The following is a 21,223-nucleotide window of genomic DNA, read 5'->3' on the forward strand; positions in this document are numbered from 1 at the left end:
TGTCTTCAGGTGGATCTAAATGTGTTGTTTAAAGAAGCCTGGGGTTGGTTTCAGTCCTGCCATATTGCATCAAGTCAGGAATAATTACATTTCTGATGTGTCTTTAAAGAAGGGGATAGACATGCTATTGGCTGCTGTTGGTAGTAAGGCAGACACCATCCAAGCTTTGACAGTGTCCATTGGTTTGGAGTTTCATGTCACTCCTATTTCCCTGTTTGCACTGATTGTCTAACAGAGCTGATTCTTTTGAAACAAATATATGCAATCCAACCCTATTTGAAGCTAATAAGAGGTTTTAAAAGAGGCAAATACAAACATGAAGGGGAAAGAAGAAACTGTTTGCCCAGGGACTGTTGGAGTTTCCATTCAACTTGCTAAAATAACAATTCATTGCATTTTGAAACCAACAGCTGCATGTGTTTATAATGTATTTAGACTGTAAGTGGGTCAAAAGGATTCAGTCCTATGTCATAATTGCAGGTTTCTGCACATGCTCGCGTGACTACTTCAAGAACTTAGAAAAAATCTAGGCTGCATATTTAAAGTAGCCCGGCAATTCCATTAAGAGACCTTTGCCAATTTTTATCCATGCCCAAAAATCACAGAGACCCCTGAGGGGTGGACACGGACATATTTCACAACAAAATATGTGCATATCACCTGTTACAGCCTGTTGACTTTTTTTCAACTCTCTAATAGCGCGTGTTGCTTGAGGGTGACCTTGAAACCTGATTGCTAGCTTAATTAAGTATAAGAAAAGAAAGACAGACAATACAAATGAAGTTTTCAGATACTTACTGTACTGACTCTCTTTGACAGGAAAGTCTTTGACAGGGACTTCAGAGTCTTTGTCCATGCGTACAGATATTACTTTCCTCTGCAGGCTAGTAGACTTCCTCACCACGAATGTCTGAAATTCAGAGGAAGAAGCATCCAGTCAGAATATTTACTTTTGTGTCTATCATTGGATACGCTGACTGATGGAGATAAGCTGACTTAACTGCCTTTTGTGAAGGATTTTAAATATGGCAAGGAATGTTAAACTACAGCCTGACCGATTAATGGACCTGCCGATAATATCAGCCGATATTAGCTAATTATTTTTTTCCACGGTTTATTTGGCAGGGAAAGATGCAGTATAGAACTAAACAACAATTTTACAATGCACTGCACCACAGCATTTATAGCTAATGCTAATTTCCAATGCCTGTCCCTGAAAAAGTCTTCAATATAAAATACATAACAAATATGATAAAAATATATAGAGAACATGCTTACAGAAAAAACTGATCTACACACTCACATATACAGTAAATAAAAAAGTGGTCCTAGGATCGATCCCTGTGGGATTCCTGTTTTAGATTTAAAAAAGGATGATTTTTTTATTTTTATTTCGACACATTGTTGACGGTTGGAGAGATAAGATTCAAACCATGCCTGGGATTTTTCTGAGAAATTGAATGTTTGGAGATGAGAATGCTATGGTTTACAGTATCGAATGCTTTCTTAAGGTCTAGGAAGACTGCCCCCACCAAATTCCCTTTGTCTTTATATAGTTTGAATTTTTCCATAAGGTAACAGTTAGCACTTTCTGTAGAAGATTTTGGTCTAATCCCAAATTGTAATGCGTGCAGATAGCTGTTTGTTTCCAGGTAGTTTGTTAGTTGTATTGCTACAGCCTTCTCCAAAACCTTTGATATAACAGGGAGGATTCTGATTGGCCGATAATTACCCACTTGGTTCCTTGCTCCTGATTTAAAGATAGGTGTCACTCTTACACTTTTCCATGCATCCGGGAAAATCCCATTGGCCATGGATATGTTGATCAAGTGGGTTAACGGTTCTGTCAATACATCACTCTGCTGTTTCTAGAATGGAACATCCAGGTTATAGAGATCTTTAGAGTGGGTGGCTACAATATTATCAATTATGTCAGCTAATTGCTTTTTGGTAACTGCTTGCAAATTGAACAAATGATCTCTGTCTATATCTGTAAATGTGTCAGTGACCCTGCCAGTTTCAGTAAAATTACTGAAAGTTCCCTGACTGACTTGATGAAATAATCGTTAAATGTGTGTGCAAGTTGTTCACTTTCAGAGATAATAAGGCTTTCAACTTTTTGGGGGTTTCCCCTGTGGTTTAATCAAGCTATTTATGTGTTTCCAAATTGCTGAAATGTTGCCTTTTGCATTTATCGTTTCAGTGTAGTTCATGGCTTTAGTGTAGTTTATAACTTTGTGTGTGCGCTTTTCATCTCTGTTTGTAAATCAAAGTTCACTCCCTTCTGGCAAAAGTCCGCTCCGGTGTACCCACGACCCACAGTTTAGTCCATTTCAGTTCAATGTTTAACAACGAAACAAAAACTCTGCTCCGGGTTTTACTGCGGACCTCAAAAACAAATAAGGAAATAAACTCAAAAGAAAACCAGCATATCTCTTCGCGGTGCAACAATCAAAAACACAAACAAACAAAAGGCACATCAGGTACTCACAGTACCAAAGTTTATAAAGTCAGTCAGTACGTCAGAGTCGGTCCTTGCACCGGTACAGGCATCTCCTGACTCTTACGAACAGCTGATCCGAACAGAGAAACACACAAATCCGACAGAGAACGACAGACCTCCAGCGACTAAGATGTCACACAAACGGCTATAACACCGACTTCAAAACACGCTCTATGCCGAGGTGACACTTCTCCTTCACTGACTTTCTTTCACTGTCTCTGTGCTTCAATCACCGGTGACTTGCACCTATACAAATGCCGTTCCTGGAGGTCGGATTCAGACTGCGCGGGGTACTGTGGCTGTTTTCCATTGGAGTGTAAGATGAATGTGGGTGGATGACAGAGGAAGCCATGAATGGAGGTGTGAGTTACTGGAAAGGGGTGTAGAAAGGGGATTCTGACTCTGCAGGCGCTACAATATATTTGGATTATTGCTTAGAAGAACACTGTCCCATGTCGCCCTTTTAAGTTCACTTTATAGCTTTATTAGATCCTGTTTAGGTATCACAATTTTATTTGACTTTGGCAAACTGAAATTAGTAAAATGTTTTCCTGTAAGTTTCCTGGAAGCTAAAATCATATTGTGATCTGACAATCCTGTTATGAGACTGTACGTCTTCACAATTGGTTCCTCCTGGTTTTGAAAATATTAGATCTATCTGAGACTGTGTTTATTTTGTAATTCTGGTGGGCCCTTTAATTACCTGACTAAACTCAAATTTAATCATGGAGCTTTTAAGTTTTGACCAGTCAATATTAAAATCTCCAAAAATCATCACCTCTGTTTTGTGGGAGATCATTTTGAGCAGTGTTTCTAATTTATCATAAAAGCCAGTGTCACATGCAGGAGAATTGTATAAAACTAAGATACATATGTGCATCTCTGAGGGTAGGTATACATTTAGTCCTTATCATTCCATTGATACATCATACTCAAACTCGATTTCTGTACATTTAGTACTTTATATAAATAAAAACACCTCCCCCTCTTCCTGTGGTTCTGTCTAAAACATACATACCCAGGTACTTCAATTATGGTGTGACTATCGGTATCAGATAATTTTATCTAATTAAAAATTATATATATTCAATAATAATAAAAAGCAGCTTTCCACTTACCGCGGTGGGTTGGCTCTGCAGTAAACGTGTGGCATGCTGGTGGCTGAGACCCAGCTGTAGCCACACAGCATGTGTGTGCACCAGTCTGTCCAGGACACTGAGCCTCCGATGGAGGGAGTCATAGCCCGAGTCTCTCGCTCCCGCCTGCCCTGCACCGATTCCAGCACGAGGGGAAGCCGGCAGGAAGAGACCCCCCACCTCTTCACCCAGCCTGAAAGTAAGAGGAAACAGATAAATACACTGAAGGGATTTTATAAAAGAACATTTTCACACAATGCCAGATTAATGTAGCATGACTGGATGACATTCATCCCTACTGCCAATAAATCTAATTTTTCAGAGCTATTTTTATGTCTTTTTGTCAGCAGAATTACAAAGAATCTACCTACCAACTTTAACAGCAACGTAGTAATGCTTTGGAAACAGACAGTAAAGCATTAATTTTCTCTCAAAATCTTAATATATGACATCTGGATTGTGTTTCTTCTTTGAAGCTGATGTTTTAAAGGTGTGTTACTGATAAAATGAAAGTGATTCTTAGACGTATCGGTACCCCTGAGCTTCAAATGACCGGCCAGAGGAGACATGTCTCTCTGAATCACTGACAAACTTTAAATGAGTTTATAAATTAACTGATAGACTTCTCTTATCTGTATTCTCTCTTTCCTCCTTTGAATAAACACTGATTTACACTTCATGTATGTTTGTTTGTACATGTTTCTAATTTGACTATACTCATCTTTCATAACCCTGTTCTTGGTTTTCAGTCACATTGCTTTACTTTATTGGAGCTGTACCTTCATAATTCCTTTCTTGTTTTTTGAATACTGTTTTGAATTTCAAATATTTTACAGCCCTCGGCTTAGCCTGCTTCTACTTTTGAATCAAGCACTTTATAATCTCTATTTTTTTTTTAAAGTTATTTTAATATTTCAAATATCTATACATTTACTCTTGGGTTATTAGGCCTTTACCATAATCATATTGTGTAAGTTTAAAGGAAGAATGTGCGACGTTTTGATCCAGGAGATCTCGCCCTTGAGCACCAGCAATAAACCAAAACAAACTGCTTTTTGACCATACCTCCGCTATTCTGAAGCCTTCGCTCTCCTGCAGCAGCACACCTCCAACCCCTCTCCACAAAGGAGTTATGAATTAGAACGCACCATAATTAAACACTATTAAGTTCAAGCGGAGGACAAATTGTCCTTTGCTCGAGCTGCAATTGCCTGTAGCCTTCATTGTTGTGTTAGCATGCTAATGTTAGCACACTTTGGTTAACTCAGCCTCATATTGCACATCGATTGACACAGAATAACCGAGATCTAAAGACACTTTCGTGAAATCTAAAAAAGCAGTGAGTAGGCTGTGTTATTCTTCTTTTCTCTAGTCCTTGACTAAAACAGCAAATACACAAGGCCGTCCCGTCCATGTAAACATGATGTAAACACGGCTCAGACAACAGTACAGCAAACGGGACTCACGCTTCTCAATCATTGTAGACAGTCATGAGTCAGAGATACGTTTACAAAGGGTAGACTGGATTTCTGCTGTATTTATGTGTAAAATGTTGCATTTTTTTCATTTAATGTATGTTTATATTTAAAAGTCACTGATTTAAATCATCGGTAAAAATAAATGTACTGGCCCAATATTACTGAATTGCTCTATAGTAAAAGCATTCAATAACTAATATTGTGTTGCACAAGCATCAACAAACTTAAAAAGAAGTAGACAGCACTAATATGATGAAAAGATGCTGATTCATGTGTTGACAGTTCATGACTTCAATTCAATGAATTCAATTACCAATTATTAACAGGTTAAGTAACTGGAACTAATGTTTCATACTGCTGGTCTGCCTCCCTCACACTTCCCTCACACTAAACCTGGACTTTATGGATTCTACAGAAATTTGGCGCTGAAGAGGAATTAATCAGCACAAATTTACAGTAAATACTCCATCCAAAGTGTGCTCATGCACGTACACATGTTACTGGCTTGTCTTGTGTCTTTCTTCTACAACATATTTTTTAAAAAGTTATTTTATCTTGATTTAAAAAACAACACACGCGTTGCTCCATTTCGTGCTTATCATAATAACTGACAATGCATGTTGGCCACTGATGTGTCTTTGGCTGGTCACCAAGTCACACAACATAAAAGACCTAGTAAGAGTGACCTCTGCTGGTAGTCATAGGTAACAGCAAGACCTTTAAATCAAAAGGTTGTACTTGCTCGTACATAAAAAGTGTGCGTGTTAGGGTTCAAAAATTGTGATCATCATTATTATTTGATTGATATTAAGATCACGATTATTAAAGATGACCATTCATTGATTTTTTCAAACATCTGGACCACATGCATTTATCAGACTTAAACACTCTTAACACTTTGACATTCTGAACTCTTTGAAAAACAAGCAATACAAGTGAAAAATATACATAAAAATAATGATATATGATAAATAAAAATAAATTCAACATGTTTGTGAGGTAGAGATGATGTACTCGTGGCCAAAATATAACAACACTTTCAAACCTTAACCGCACTTGATAAACCTGTTGCACAAAACAAACACAACACAGCATTGTAGGATGACAAATTTAATTGAAATTCGATTAATTTCCCTGCCCTAATGCATATGCACACACTCTTCCTTTCTCTGCACACACATGGTCAACAACATAAATTCTCACTCACCCGAGGAGAGGATCAGTCTTGTTGTCTCCTTCTGATTGTTCTGTCTTTTTCCCCATTTCCTTCTTCAGTGTGCCTATTTCCCAGGCAAATGAGTCAATCAGCTACAAGGAGACATAAAGAACAACGTGTTTATTTTATGGAAAACAGCAGCAGGTCACATACAAGTTCAATCAAACTAAAATATGAATTGATGGAGTCAGGTTTTTCTCAGCCTCTATTAGTGTTTTCAGTTTCTACTGCAGTATGTATTGCCTGTGTGTGTGTGTGTGTGTGTGTGTGTGTGTGTGTGTGTGTGTGTGTTTGTGTGGCTGCAACACAATGTACCCCGCAGCCTGACCACTTCCTATTGACCACACAGAGTTACTAAAGAGGAACACGGGGAGGAAACAATTCATAACAATTCAGTAAGTTGTAAAATCTCTACTGTACTGTATTAATGTTAGAGAAGTTACAAATGTAACTTGCAAGCAAAACCAACATTTCCAAATCAAATGTTTCATATGATCAAACACAAAACCTTTTCTGATGGCAGTAATTATTCATATTTTTGTTAATGTGGGCCCACAATACCGCTTCATGTTGTGTTTTAAGGAAGAATGTTGGAAGCAGGGAGACTAAATTGTCCTTTGCTTGAGTTGCAATTGCCTGTGGCCTGCACTGTTGTTCCAGTGCTCGAGTTTGAGGAGAGTCCCAGCTACCAATTAAAGTGTTTAAAGCTTCTAAGCTGAGCTTTAACTTTCTATCATCTGTATCATCTGCCTCTTAAAACACAGGGCCAAATTATGATGAATTAAGTTGAGCAGTGCAAGCTGTCAGGCGATTTTTATTGTGTTGTATTGATATAGCTCTTTTTCAAATGGTTACGTTAAATGAAGCTGTTGTTAGTGTTAATGTTTCAATGTGTGCAGTGATGTCACTGAAGCAAATATCATGAAACATTTAAGCGACAAAAAATATCCAGGAAACTCTCCATATAGGACTGATCAACTTTTAGCATTTAAAACAAAATGTCGAAGACAGCTCAGTGAACGTGTTTCATAATAAAAGATACTTAACCATCCTGTCTGCGTGCCTGGTTACTGAACTTGTTAATGAAGTGACAGTGCTGTGCGTCATGCATAGACGCGCACCACACCCCACTTGTGGAGATGCACTGATTGATTCTGCTGCTATGAGATCACAGCAGGTGTCTGATAAACTCAAAAGTACCTGCAACCCACCCGATAGTGATCAGAATTTGAAATGTACATTTTCAGAATAGATTGAAAAGGTGCAGGTACAGATACAGTAAAGCCATGCACATCTCCACCTCCTCAGGAAACCAGCCAAATTCACTTCGACCTGATTCTGTATGATATGAGATCTGATTACTTCTTGATTAAAACAAGCAGAGTTTTGTTTGCACTGTAAACAGGTACACCAGCAGTTACTCCTGAGTTGTATCAGTAGATCTAAGGAAGCTGCTTATCATGTTATAAACTGAAAACCAAATCATTAGGACTATAAGCTGAATGAAAATAAAGACCATTATAAAATCATTCTTCTTGTACATTTCCGTCTTAAGTTCTGGTATGCCTTATATTAAATGGGAATAGTCTGAGGTTGTTTCTTTTTCCTTGGATTATTCTGGTGGTGTCATTTGTTTCATTTCCCAGTTATCCGTCTAGTTGGGCAATGCATCTATTGAGTAACATCAGATCAGCTGCCTGAAATCTATTAGCTCAGCTGTTTAAGAGGAAATCAAACTGACTCATTGGATTTCGACGTTAATGGCCTCAATTTTTCAGAATGACTTAATCTCATTCTGAATAAAGACGGAGCTGCACTGGAAACCGGACATTTCTGCACTCAGGCACACCACAGCTGAGTTTGATAATGGCGCAGACAGTGCACACTGTTTTTGTTAATCAGTTCATTCACTGTTTTCCTCTTTGTTCTTCTCTGTTAGGTCAAACAAGAAAGGGCCAGGTAATGCTTGAAGAGGCAATTGACACAGCTTTAACACTCGTACACATTTTTCAAAGGTTACCTAAAGGTCACTTGATGCACATACAAAACATGTCAATAATATATTAAAGATGGAAACAAAAGAACATGATAAAAGGAGATACTGTGGTAGTATTGCAAGAGGTGTTGTTGAAATTCTTAAAAACCAAGCAGGAACCTCTGGTGTTGAGTTTCCACTCGAGGCTAGCTGCAAAAGCCTCAATGTCACGTACACATGTTTATTATAGCAGTAATAAACATGTTTAAAGCCAACAAATTTGGTATGGGGGGTGGCGGCTTCAAGGGCCCCTCTAGAAACCAATGGGTGACGTCCATGTTTTATACAGTTTATGATTGTAACTTAGCCAGAAACTTCAGGCTATATTTGGCAGGGTCACTGTGACCCACACAAAATGGCATACATTGGAACAGCATATCCAATATTGATATTACCAGGCTTCTGGTGTTGGAGCTTATTAGAGAAATTCCAAGGCATTTAAGGATGGGGAAGAATCAATTATCTGGACCAGTTAGCTTGCCCACTTCCATCACTGCAACACCTGTTGGTTTGCTGTGATAACTGGTCTCATATCTATCAAACCCAGGGCTGTCCAGGTCAAAACAAAATCAAACCCTTCAGGACTGAATCTAAAGTTAGAAGGAGGACATACTGGCTGCTGCATTGTTGTCAGAGAAGCCAGCACTTCAACATAGCATGTTTCCTGCATGTCTGATCATATAATAAGGTAATTTTATTATTACTTCATTTGACATCTTATATATTGCTCCTTTCCCTTTAACTTCACTTTATTGTCCGAGGGGACATTTAGTTTGCAGCGAGGTTAAAACCATAACACTTAAAGAGAACAGAGGCATGTAGTAATAATAGTATTCTATTTTAGAGTAGTAGCTCATTATATGTACATTAATGTGCAGTCACATTTTTACTCATAGTACCTTCAGAGCTATTTTTTTTTTTACTTGAGTGTTCGGTACATTGAGATTCTTGAACTTACTGATCCCTGTCTTCTATTTATAGTTTTCCTTCTACCCCACCTTCCTTCTGGTTTCCTCTCAGACCTAAATTATAGCAAGAGCAGATGTGTAGGAGGTATCATAAGGTGTTAAAAGTAGTGGTAAAAATGTATTCACAGAATGGCTTTTGTGACAAAGCATTTTAGAGGAAAATGTACTGAAGTGTGTTGATCCTTGATTTAAAAAAGTAAGTCTGCCCTTTACATAAAACTTTTGATAATCACAACATGATATTGAAATATTATTTTTACGTAACAAATCTCTCTTACTTTACCTAATGTGGTGTTTAGTATGATGTCTGACCTTTGCTCTTTGCTGTGAGGTGTGGTCACACTTCAGGGCCATGTGTGTTTAGGACAAGTCTATAATTATGACAGGCTGTAGATAAACAGCAAGAACAACTCTACACTATGTTCTGCAAGTGAACTTAACAGATACTGCATAAGGCAATATAATGCTTTGATACTTCATGTTTTGAATTCATACGGAGACCCCTGAGATCTGTCCAATGCTTGCTGTTTATACCATAATACTTTCTTTACTCCATGTGCTAGATTTGAATTTAAATGTATGCACCAATTTACAAAAGAACAGTGGCTTTTTAAGCAGTAAAGAGTTTCCATAGAAATGTTTTTTCCTTGGACAACACAAAGAGAATAACTTGGCCTGTTGACACTTTTTTAACCAGTGTCAAAAATCAAGACAACAGACAATGTGATGGTAAACTTTTGATACAACACCTTTGTAGTTTCTTAATTTTCACCTCTGATTTTGCATTATTTCCCATTTAGTGAAGCGATGAATGTGATCAGGTGGTGAAAAGGGAATATATTCAACGGTAAGCAGGAGAGACCGATCATAATGCAGTCTGCAGATGACAATTATTAGTGTAAAAACAGGAGGGTTAACAAGTATACATGGCAGCTATGCTTATAGCCTCGATAAGATTAAGCTCTCTTGCAACACAGGACAAAGTTTCTTTTACAAGAAAAAATATCAGATGAAGTGAGGTTGCACTGATTTGGGTTACATTAGATACCCTGTTGCCTGGTTAAAGGTCCTCTTAATGAAATCGTTGCTTTACAGTCTTGTGTTAAGATGTAAACAGTCAGATACTGTATGTGTGTGTGACTGATGGGAGAAGCAAAGGTAGCCCTAAAACACACTCAGAGTCACAGATATAAACAGACCTGCAGTACTGACTGAGGCTGAGCACCGGAGCTGAGGCGGGTTTCAAGCCTCCTGACAAGCTGCTTCACAGAGCACACCTGTCAATCATGTCAGCTACGTGCCTAACTATCGATAACACGTAGCGTTAATAAAAATCTAAACGGATGAGTTATAAAAAAAAGGGAGCCTGAGCTGGAAGAAGAGCTCATGCTTTTTTGGAAAGGAAAGGATTTTCAAAGCAGCTTGATTTGAATTCTAGGATGATTCATAAATCTATTTAGCCCCTGATGAGTTAATCGATCTTACAATCAGCGTCAGCAATTTGCAATAATCGTATCATAAATGTCAGTTTTTACAAGTGAGTTTGTACTCCTCAAACATGCCTGAGGCACTAATGAAAAAAAAAAGTTGAAAAAAAATGAATTTGAGTTGGTTAAGAGAAATTATATATTCCTTAAAATACCTCTGTTCAGCAAACAAGGAGATGCTGAGATTTAAGAAAACCAGCAGAGATGAAAAGGCTGGCAGGTAAACCACAGAGCTGCACTCAGCTCCACCTCTCTCTCCTCCTTCTCTGTAATCTTCTCCAGGAGCCTGTAACTGGACGTTTGGCTGCCCCCCACCCTCACTGTATTTTTTAGATCTGTGTGAAAACGGGTTTGCCCCACACACACATATACTTATTTGAGTGTTGTGTACCTTGAAGAAGCTGCCTCTCTTCTCCTGCTTGCAGGGCGGACTGATGGTGGACATGATGTCATGTGATGTGGTGCCTTCTCTGTCCGAGTCTCGGCCGAACTGTCTGTGAAGGAACGAGAAGATTAGAGCTACACATACAAAGAAACACAAAACGAGGAAGTTAATTTTGTCCACTCAAGATCAGTCTAAATGGAGATACATGAAGACAGAAGTGGTTTCAAAGGCGGCTCTGTTTCTCAGTCACACCGTTTTTTACGCCCATTTCAGGAAAGTACAGGCTACACCTCAACTGGCCTCAAATATGACACAAAATATTGCATCAAAAAATTCAAGATTTCTGAAACTTATCAAGAAGTGAGGACTTTAGCTAAAGCTTGATGACGTTAACTTGGTGAAAACAAAATCAAATTCAGCACTCTGTTTTTTCGTTGTTGCACAATCCAGACAAAATGTACGTTTCACAGCATGCGTTTTAAATGACTCACCCTAGCCTGTCACTTGTGTTTAAGCACTCCAATATACGAATCAGCCAAAAGGCTATTTTTCATCTGCAGTTCCATACCAGGCGAGGGTGACCTACAATACGTCACTTAGTGTCAAATCAACACTAGTTTGTTAAGTGGGACATTGTAGTTTGTCGTAATGAAGAAGTCTACATTTTCACTTTACAGAATGGATTTTATTTAATGGAAAAACCATAAGCTGGAGTCCCTTAATTTTAGTCCCCTTCCTCCCTTTTTTACATCATCACCCAGCTGATAGCACACTTTAAAAAACAGGCTTACTTGCCCTAACAAGAATGTTTCTTTTTTGTGTCTTTGATGGAGCTCTTACAGCCATTTCACTCAAAACAATACCAAAGCCTAGTCATTGTGGTTTATGCACTACAGAGAGGAATAACACATGTTCACATATCCACAGGCATGCTTGACCTAGATGTTGTGGATTTTGTTTCAGAGTTGATATGAGCCAGCTGTGTCAAGGCATGCAAACACTTCCCAGACCTCCCATTTAAGAAAGACACATGGGAATAAACCCCCTCAGCATCCATTTGTGGAGAAAAAATTCCTATCCATGCTGTCAGACACATCCACAACAATGCGGGGACGGGAGATTGTTGTGAAAGCATAAATCTTGGCGCTATTGTTAGACTGATTGGAGTGTTTGCCATTTAAAAAAAAAAAAAAGATTTATCCTTGGGCTTTGTGCCTCTATTAGAGAGACAGGACAGTGGATAGAGCCGGAAATCAGGGAGAGAGAGTAGGGAATGACATGCGGGAAAGGAGCCACAATTGGGGCCCGAACCCGGGACGCCGGCCCGGAGGAGCAACGCCTCCATACATGGGGCGCGCGCACAAACCACTGCGCCACCAGTGCCCCGAGTGTTTGCCATTTGACTTTGAGGAAATCTGCTTTACAAAACGTTTGCTGTTCACTTATTGTTGGAATGCTTTTGATCCCAGAGCCAGATATGTGCTCTGAGCATGTCCTATACACGTGCTGGCAGGTATTCACTTTCAGTTAGATCCAAATATGTATCGTATGCTCCATACTGAGCTGCAAGCTGTGTGTTTGAAAAGATGTAATCCAAAGTTCAAAAGAGATTCTGTCTCTAGACACCACAGAAAAGCAGAATCAAAAGCCTAGTCAAAGTCAGTTGTACATTTTGCCATTGTGTATAAAAGGTACATAGGTGGATTGGGGTTAGGGATGAGGGGGCAGTGTGTTTCTGGCAGCAGAGGTAGTAACCAACCTGTTACCAGGATGGCTGTGTTAATTAAACACTCGGGCAGCAATATTCTAGTGACAGGTAGTTGAAAGTGAAAAGCAGTTGGGTTAGGGTCTGGGTTTTTTAAATAGCATTAGTACAGCAACAAATCTAATTACTTTTGTGTTTTTTTTGGCATAAAAATATATTTTCACATGAAATAAAATGTTAAAATATTCATGACCACAGAACTTAACGCGTACTCCCTGAACAATGCGCCAGGGCCAAGATGATTCAATTCAATCCAATATCAGGTTGGCTTGCATCCTCAATTTGTTACTGCACATGGCTACTTTTTCTCATCAGTGAAGTCAAGCAGTCAGATAAATATGAACTCCCTTTTTTATTATTTAGGAAGTGCTTTAGAAATCAACATAAATGTCTATTGTAAACCAATAAATGATAAAGGTCCAGCCACTGCCAGAAAATCTACAAGCAATGTCACCATAGGCAATAATCAACTCTGTCACTGCATCGTTGGAGAATCTTCCACGTCTGCATTGCGATGCATAGTAAAAAGATAATTTTCAACATACCTACAAAGATGTAACTGCATGTCATAAAATGATCAAGTGATACCTCCTCTTAGCAGACATAACTGAACATTGTTGTGCTAACCCTTATTATTACTGCAATTAGTAATGCAATGGCAAAAGATAGAAGGGATTGGCATTTCAAGCCAAGATACTATTCGAATGTCAATGACCCATCAACTTTCAACTTTCATCTTTGGATAATTTTTGAAAGAATCTAACTGAAAGTGAATGGATTTGAGGGATGGCTGAGCTCACTAAGAGTCAGCGTCTGTAATATCTTTGACATACAGAAGTCAAGGGACAGCATGGCTCTCTATTTGAACACTCACTGATGATAAATGAATAAAAGGCAGCTTCATTAAATAAATAAAAATAGAAGTGCTGATCAAATGATTAAACACACTCAGCTGTAAGCACTTTAACAGTAGCTCTTAGCTACGTACCAGGCCTCAAGATTTTAGGCTAATGGGCACACTCACACTAGACCCAGTTGCCCCACAATTGCCCCCTCCCCTCCCCATTCCCTGCACTCACACTGCTCCAGGACTAGCCTGGCCTGAGCACGGTCACCTCTTGTACACAATGCTGTTAAACACTATGCACTGCTTTACATGATCATGAAGCTTAAACAGGTGGACTAAAAAAATAGAAATGTGGAGTCTGTGTCTGCACATTGGAGAAGAACAAAGAGAACAAGACAGCTACATAATGACCTTGTGGCTTACAGCCATAACACTGTGATTTCTTGATAATGGAGCTGGGGATCTTTAAGGCTATACTTCATGTCCGCGTTGTGTACCTGTGCATGAGCAACTATACTGTGCCGAAGCACACCTCTTCCAACTGTGCCAGAGCCAAAGAAGTGTACCATGCTTGAGCACGAAACATAGCACTCACACTAGTCAAACGAACTGGACTTTGAGGGTGAAAGCGTGCCTAGGCACAGTACAGATTGCCTTGTGTGAGAGCGCCTTCAGGAGAAAATGACTGGACTGGATTTCTATGTTTTGAACTGGCATGTGTGTGCATGTAAGATTGAGAAACAAATGGAGAAACAGGTTAATTTCCTGGAAAGGAAAAACAGAGCAACAGAAAGTGTGCGACCTTGCTGCTCTTTATCTCCTGTCTCTCTCACTGCCTTTCCCTCTTCCTCTTCACATCCCTAGTGGGGCTCTGTGGGGCCCACCCCCCCTTGTCAAAACAAAGAAGTGCTGTTAGCTTTTGCGGGTTGTTTTGCTCCGAGCACAACTTGTGTCTGTTCGCAAGTGTGACACCAAGATTGTGAGTGATTCACAGTCCTGGACTATGGTAAACAGGAAGGCCCCTGTGGTCTTCAGTCGAGGAAAAACAAACACTGTACTCCCAGTTGTCCAGTAATAAACAAAACAGCCCGAGTCCCAGCCCACTACACAGACACAAGTGAAACCATTTTTAAAGGGCTATTGGTTGTCTACAATTTCAATACAATCAAAGCACAGAATGTGGAAATGAAAAATGTCTCCTCACAGTAAAATATCGACTAGCAATGAAGGCGCAACCACGTCGTCAAACGAAGTATAGGGCTGGACCCGAATATTCGGCTTTTGGAATATTCGTTCGTCGGGTAGGCAATCAATTATTAATTTTGGGATTCGAATATTAATTTTTGTTTTTATTTTGGGTACTTGACATTCCTATCCTCACAGCGGTCAGTGAACGTCACACTTCAGTTCACCATGGCCGTTAAAGGGAAGACAAAATGCCGAAGACAGCTGTGTGGGAACACTTTAGATTAAGTGAAGACAAGACAAAGGCAGTGTGCCAAAGAAGCCATTTGCAACTGGCCTACCATGGTGGCACAACAAGCATGAAAAGTCACCTGAATGCAGCAAGTAGTTTGCTATGTTTTGACGGTGTAAAAAGCCGAGACCATACTAGCTTGCAAACTTAGCTTAGCCTTAACCTTTGCTTGGAAAATAGTTACGACTCGTTAAGTTAGGGTTGTAAAACATTATAGAGACTTACTGAGCCGCACCGAGACAAAGTTAAGACTGTGACCCCAAAACCAAGGTACCAAACAATCTGTAACAGTTTAACGCTGCTATAATGTTTTTTAAAAACGGCTGTGAGGCTTTTATTAACTTAACATGTTGCTGTTTGCCTCAGTCAGTGTGAACATAACTCACTGAAACTCGGATGTTTATTCACCTGCTGTGTCCATCTGTGCTTCACTTGCTTGCAACACTGTGCTCTCAGCAGTATGGGTCCAGTGTTTGAGGGAATGTAATGGTGCAGTATTTTGAAAGCTGGTGTTCAATCTGTTTTCCCTTATGTTTATAATCCTGGCTCTTAATTGCCTTTCCAAACTGGTTTGTGTTCATGTACAGAACACAAACCAGTTTCTGACCTTAACCTCGGGGACAGGAAGTTACTCACAGGGGTTGCCTTTTCAGAGAAAGAGAGGCAGCTGAGGGGGAGGGGTCAGAATATCAACATGACTTAACATAAGACACCTGCAAACTATTTACCCAGATTTTCATCACCTTCATTCTGGGTCAAGTTCTCTGATCGCCTTGTACAAACAGCAATCGTCCAGTAAAATCTGATTAACAGTGAGATGACAAAGGGGGTCTGTCAGGCTTTGTTTTTCTCTGGGTACTGAAGCAATGTGCATGAGGCTGTAGTATGAGTGAAATGGAGGTTTCAACAGTTAGCTGTTGAAATGGGATTAAAAAAAGTACACCCACCAAGCGCCAAAAGTGCGCCATCCACCATGGTCATTAAATGTTTGTTCCAAATATAGTTACCAAAATATGCAGTTTTCACCTCGTTTGGTGTAACTGCAGCTTCTTTCTCCTGCTTCTCTGCTGTCTGCATGTCAAGGCTTTGTGGGTGCAGGCTGGCACTCGGAGGAAACACACAATGCACACATATCTGGTGGAAGTTCAATGTGATGCCAACACACCCGCACAAACAGGAACACCGGACACCACCCCAATGGGCCATCAGCTACTCTGCCTACAGCTAGCTAGTGTTAGCATTGGTCAAACTAAATAGCTAGTATGTGGCAATATTTACAAGCAGTCACTAAAACTTCCTAATGATTAATTTCATTACTGCTGGTAAGAAATATGCTTGGCTGACTGATTCTTTCATCTGATTGCCAGTCTGGCCTGTGAGACAAAAAGGAAATTTCAGACCCTTGATGAAAACATAGAAGCAGAACAAGGAGAGTAGAAAGGAGAGTACATTATTGAAAGGATCTGCTGATACAAAACATAAAGCAAGTTGTTTATTCCTCTTCCTCTTCACAAGAGTGAAAGTAACAAATAAGCTGGATACCATTTTTCCTCATTCAAAGTCTTGCCTGCTGCCTTCAATCAAAAGTCCATGATGTGTTGTGAACTATAGAGCATAAGCTGGAAAAAGCAGTGTTGAAATGGACACTCCTGACCCAGTCGACATCCACCATTCCTGAGCACCTCTCTGCCGTCTGTAAAGGATTTCCTGTGGGTTGTGGTTAGACTGGTGGATTGAGGGATTTGGTGGCAACTATTTAGCTTATTTTTTTTTAAAGAGCCAATGTTTAGCTCTTTAAAAAAAGTGTGTGAAGTGTCACACATTTCCCCTTACACTGGCTGGGTGTGTCTATGATTTGCACTGCAGAGTTTTATTACGTGGAAAAACCAACCAAGCTGCAGAGAAATTGCACACATATCTCGATTGACAGTGAAGGCAGTTCCCTACAGCCGCAGCTATCATAGCATTGCCCTGCACATTACACACTGACTCACACCCTGGACTCCGAGCCAAAGCCTAAACCATGTCAATCAAAATACTGAACACAAAAAAAAACATACTTCGATGAAATAAGTCTAAATTAAGAATCAAACTCTTGATTGTTCTCACAATAAACTTTATGCACATCACACGTCGCTTCAACTGTGCATTTTAGAAATGGAACAATATGATGAGTCAATGATACCTTGAATAGGTTCTCTCAAAAAGAAGACAAAGCTTTCAAAATAAATCTCTGAATATACGCTGAACTCAGAAACATGGTCTACACAGCATAGCTTTAACATTACCAATGACCAACTCAATTATGCTCATCATAAGGAATGCAGGTTGGTGTATCTGTGCAGTTTAAAAGGTAAAGAAATAAAACTTTAATACTTGTCTTGCTGTGGTTGGACTGCTGCCAAGTCAGCCAGTTAAGCTGAGAGATAGGTCTAAAGACTACTAAATCCTCCAGTATCACAGAGTAGAGAGGAAAAGTGTAGCTCTTCATTTTTTCTACTACAACTTTAAACTGCCAGTAGAAGCATTTCCCTTACTATATTTCTTTGTGCCTTTAAACAAAGATCTGGGGAAATACCAGTTTTGTCATTTCAATCACAACAAGTAACTTCACACCTTGATTGATTTTTACATGTAAGTGTTTTTTAAGCACTGATACCTGAACATTTTCACAACACAGTATTCCAAAGCTGATGAGTCTTTTTTCAGTCAACTTCTCAAGTTATAGTGGAAAGAAAAATAATTTTAAGAGGAAGAAACCAGGCTCACGAAGACCAGCCATCCGACAAAAAGCCGGGTTTGCAAAATCAGATGGGGGGGGGGAGTCCATAGCAGCAGGCTGTCCCCAACAACAATCCGGAGGAACCTACGAGAGCTCTAAATAACAGCAAGCTAAAAGGAAAATCTCAAAAGATACTGCAGACGTTTTAATACCAGACTAAGTTCCTTTCTTCTGGAGGTCAGAGCCATTGGCAACATTTCTGTGATGTTGGGAAACATCCTGTGGCTAAAGGTTTTTTGGTTAAAAAAAAGGCCTATAGTAAAAAATGTAGGTCCTCTAAATTTGCCCAACATAGCACACTATGCATACTATCACCACTTTTGAAGGTACACTCTGTGGTAACATGCTTTGATAGATGACAGCAGACCTGGGTATTCTGTAGCACAAACTACAAGCTCATGGCTAGAGAGCTACACACTACTTTCTGAAAAATGCCTGACTCTTTGGGTTTAATAAGATGTTGGTTCTAAATCAACTTGTTTGATTTCTGGAAGTGACACTTTAGTTTGGGAACAGTATAGGCTACTACCTAAGGGCAAGCAAGTTTCTATAACAACAATTCTATGATTCACTTTATATTACAGTGTCTGCCATTGCATCGTTCCCATCTTCCATGTAGAGATTAACTTGAGTTAATTTATTTTAAAGCATGGCATCTAACCAGAGCATCTATCCTTCTACCCATGACCTAGAATGACTCATATACCTCCTTCCTCAACATATGGAAAGAGCTAAACTTACAAGAGATGGTGAAACAGCCCCCAACTCTGCAAAATCAAAGCACTCTTGAATTCCTGAACTGTGACTCAGGTTTGAGGAAGAAAACAGTACTAGTCTGAGTTGTCCCCAACCCTGAGCACTGAGCACATTAGCAGATTGTTGAGCAGATTGAAAAACCAGGGTCTTGGCCAGTATCAGGAAATACATTGGCTCTATTTTGTGTTTTCCTCCATGAAAACTAAACACTGAAAGGAGATATGCAACTTGTGAGTGACTTGTGGTCATAGGTAAGGTTACAGTGTGGGAACCCCGACAATGCCTGGCAGAAACTTTTAAACAGCAGTCTAATTACCAAGCAAACAATAGATGACACACCAATCTGTGAGCTGGAGGCATTCGGGGGCTACAGAAAGCCAAGCTTTCAGCCACCAGCTACAAAATTCCACTGCAGACAAGTGGATTTCTAGGCTGAGCTGAAATATCACACTACATCAACAGATGCTCCAGGCAAAACAAACCTTTGGGGATGAACTCTCTTTGTTAATGACATGACAATCTAGAGCTTCTTGTTATTGAGGATTGCCCTAGGATGCTAAACCATCTTCTTCTTAGTGTATTTTATTATTATTAACGGACAAAACGCCACCTTAGTTCAACTCAAAAGTTGTTCAGCCTATAGCCTAAGCCTATAGGTTATATCCCTGGTCACCAAAGTGGGGAGACACCAATCGGGGCCAGCCGATATTGGCAAATAAATATCTATATTAAGCTCTACATAGCCTACAGGTCTAAGAAAGATATCGGTCAATATATCAATATATGATTTTTTTTTCTCTCCTCACTATCGATATCAGCACCAAAACACTCAGATGTCTGCTGCTCTTCACACACAGGCAGATTCACATCCCTGTGTGTCTATGTAAGTTGTGTATGTCGACTCACGTGCTAAGGTCTATGAAAATGACTTAGGCCTATATTGTGTTTTTAGACTTTCTTCTTATAGGCTGCAAAGCTGTATAAAATATATTTGTTGTTTTCTTTTGTGCGTTTCTTCTGTGTTGCCGATATTTGGCGTGTGCTTAGCTGTGCGCTAAGTTTATATGCATTAACCACCTCCAGCGGCAGTGGGGGGTCCTCAGTAACCTGGGGTAGTGAGCTGAAAAGTTTGGGAACCCCTGTAGCCTAATATATGAGCAAATTGCTTGCATGATACAGGCAAGTCGTCCTGAATCGACATACTCATATTGAGGCTTCAGTACGATGCAATGTATCTACTCTTTTTAATGACCCTACAGTTGTGTTTTGATTTGATATCTATGCTACTAACGGTTGTGCCCTGGCCTGGTTTAATCTCCATGAAGGTTATGATGAACTATTACAGGCTGACATGCAGATTAAAATGTCAACCAATGGAAAAATAATAATTTCCCTGTTGTGTAAATTGTTGCGGGCGCTTCAATCACGTCTGATAAAACACTGACGTCGCAACAGGTGGCGATAAGTTGAAAAACACGTTTCGCAGGGTTCCTCTCTCATCGTCTAGCGTAGTAAATATTATTATTATTACCCTTTTCAAAAACAGAGAGCTGTTTGGAAGTTAACTAGCCATAGCCAACACAAAGGATATCCGTCTTACCTTTTCACGGAGGGATTTTTAATCCACTTTTGCCATGAGAAAACTCCGCTTCCGCGACGAGTTGCGGACAAAAGTTATTCCAATTATAGTTCCATGGCAAGTACCTTTCGTCATTTACATAATATGTGATGATAAAATGGACATTGCAAAACTTTTCACAGTGTAAAAACACTTAACTAACTCAGGACAGAGCCGGCTGCCTCCATGGTCCATAAGTATTAAGGAGACGTTGGCTGGCTGCGTTTTCTATAAAACATTCCACAAAGGGACTTCCGTTATATTTTTCAAAATAAAACAAATACATGTTGCACTATAAAAGCTTTTACTCCGAAATAACATGATTTCCAATTAATTAAAAAAAACGAATTAAGAAGTTGAATTTTATTTGCTCCTAGAGTAACAACTGTTATTCATTTATTTGTATTTGTTTAGTTCTCCAAACTGAGTCCAACACATTTTGCTGAGTCAACTCAACTAAACTGATACAAGCCTAATGCTCTACAACAGGGGTGGGCAACTGGCGGCCCGGGGGCCACATGCGGCCCCCATCAACCCTCAATGTGGCCCTCAGGTCAAAATCTGCCATGAAATCATGAAAACCAGAAATATGTCCATGATAACATTTGATCACTGGTATATGTTGAGTTAAATTTGAGACATAATTGACTGTAATTGTACTACAATTTGGCCCTCTGGCAGTGAGAATTAAATGAATGTGGCCCTTGCTGTGACCAAAGTTGCCCATCCCTGCTCTACAACCTAGGCAGGATATCCAGTGCAACATTTAT

The 21,223-nt window shown here is 39.6% G+C and overlaps 1 protein-coding gene across 1 annotated transcript in view; it reads right to left on the reverse strand.

The window, feature by feature from the left end:
- Window positions 1–20,663, reverse strand: part of rin2a (Ras and Rab interactor 2a) — a 43,907-nt gene extending 23,244 nt beyond the window's left edge. Inside the window, exons 1-5 of the mRNA XM_061040818.1 lie at window positions 20,436–20,663; window positions 11,215–11,317; window positions 6,325–6,425; window positions 3,622–3,832; window positions 799–910 (exon numbers count right to left, since the gene is read on the reverse strand). Of these exons, the coding sequence (XP_060896801.1) occupies window positions 799–910; window positions 3,622–3,832; window positions 6,325–6,425; window positions 11,215–11,268 (478 nt within the window). The 5' untranslated portion in view covers window positions 11,269–11,317; window positions 20,436–20,663. The remainder of the gene's footprint in view (window positions 1–798; window positions 911–3,621; window positions 3,833–6,324; window positions 6,426–11,214; window positions 11,318–20,435) is intronic.
- Window positions 20,664–21,223: the final 560 nt, after the last annotated feature.

Source organism: Labrus mixtus, chromosome 6, assembly GCF_963584025.1.
Source record: "Labrus mixtus chromosome 6, fLabMix1.1, whole genome shotgun sequence".
NCBI classification, from domain to species: Eukaryota; Metazoa; Chordata; class Actinopteri; order Labriformes; family Labridae; genus Labrus; species Labrus mixtus.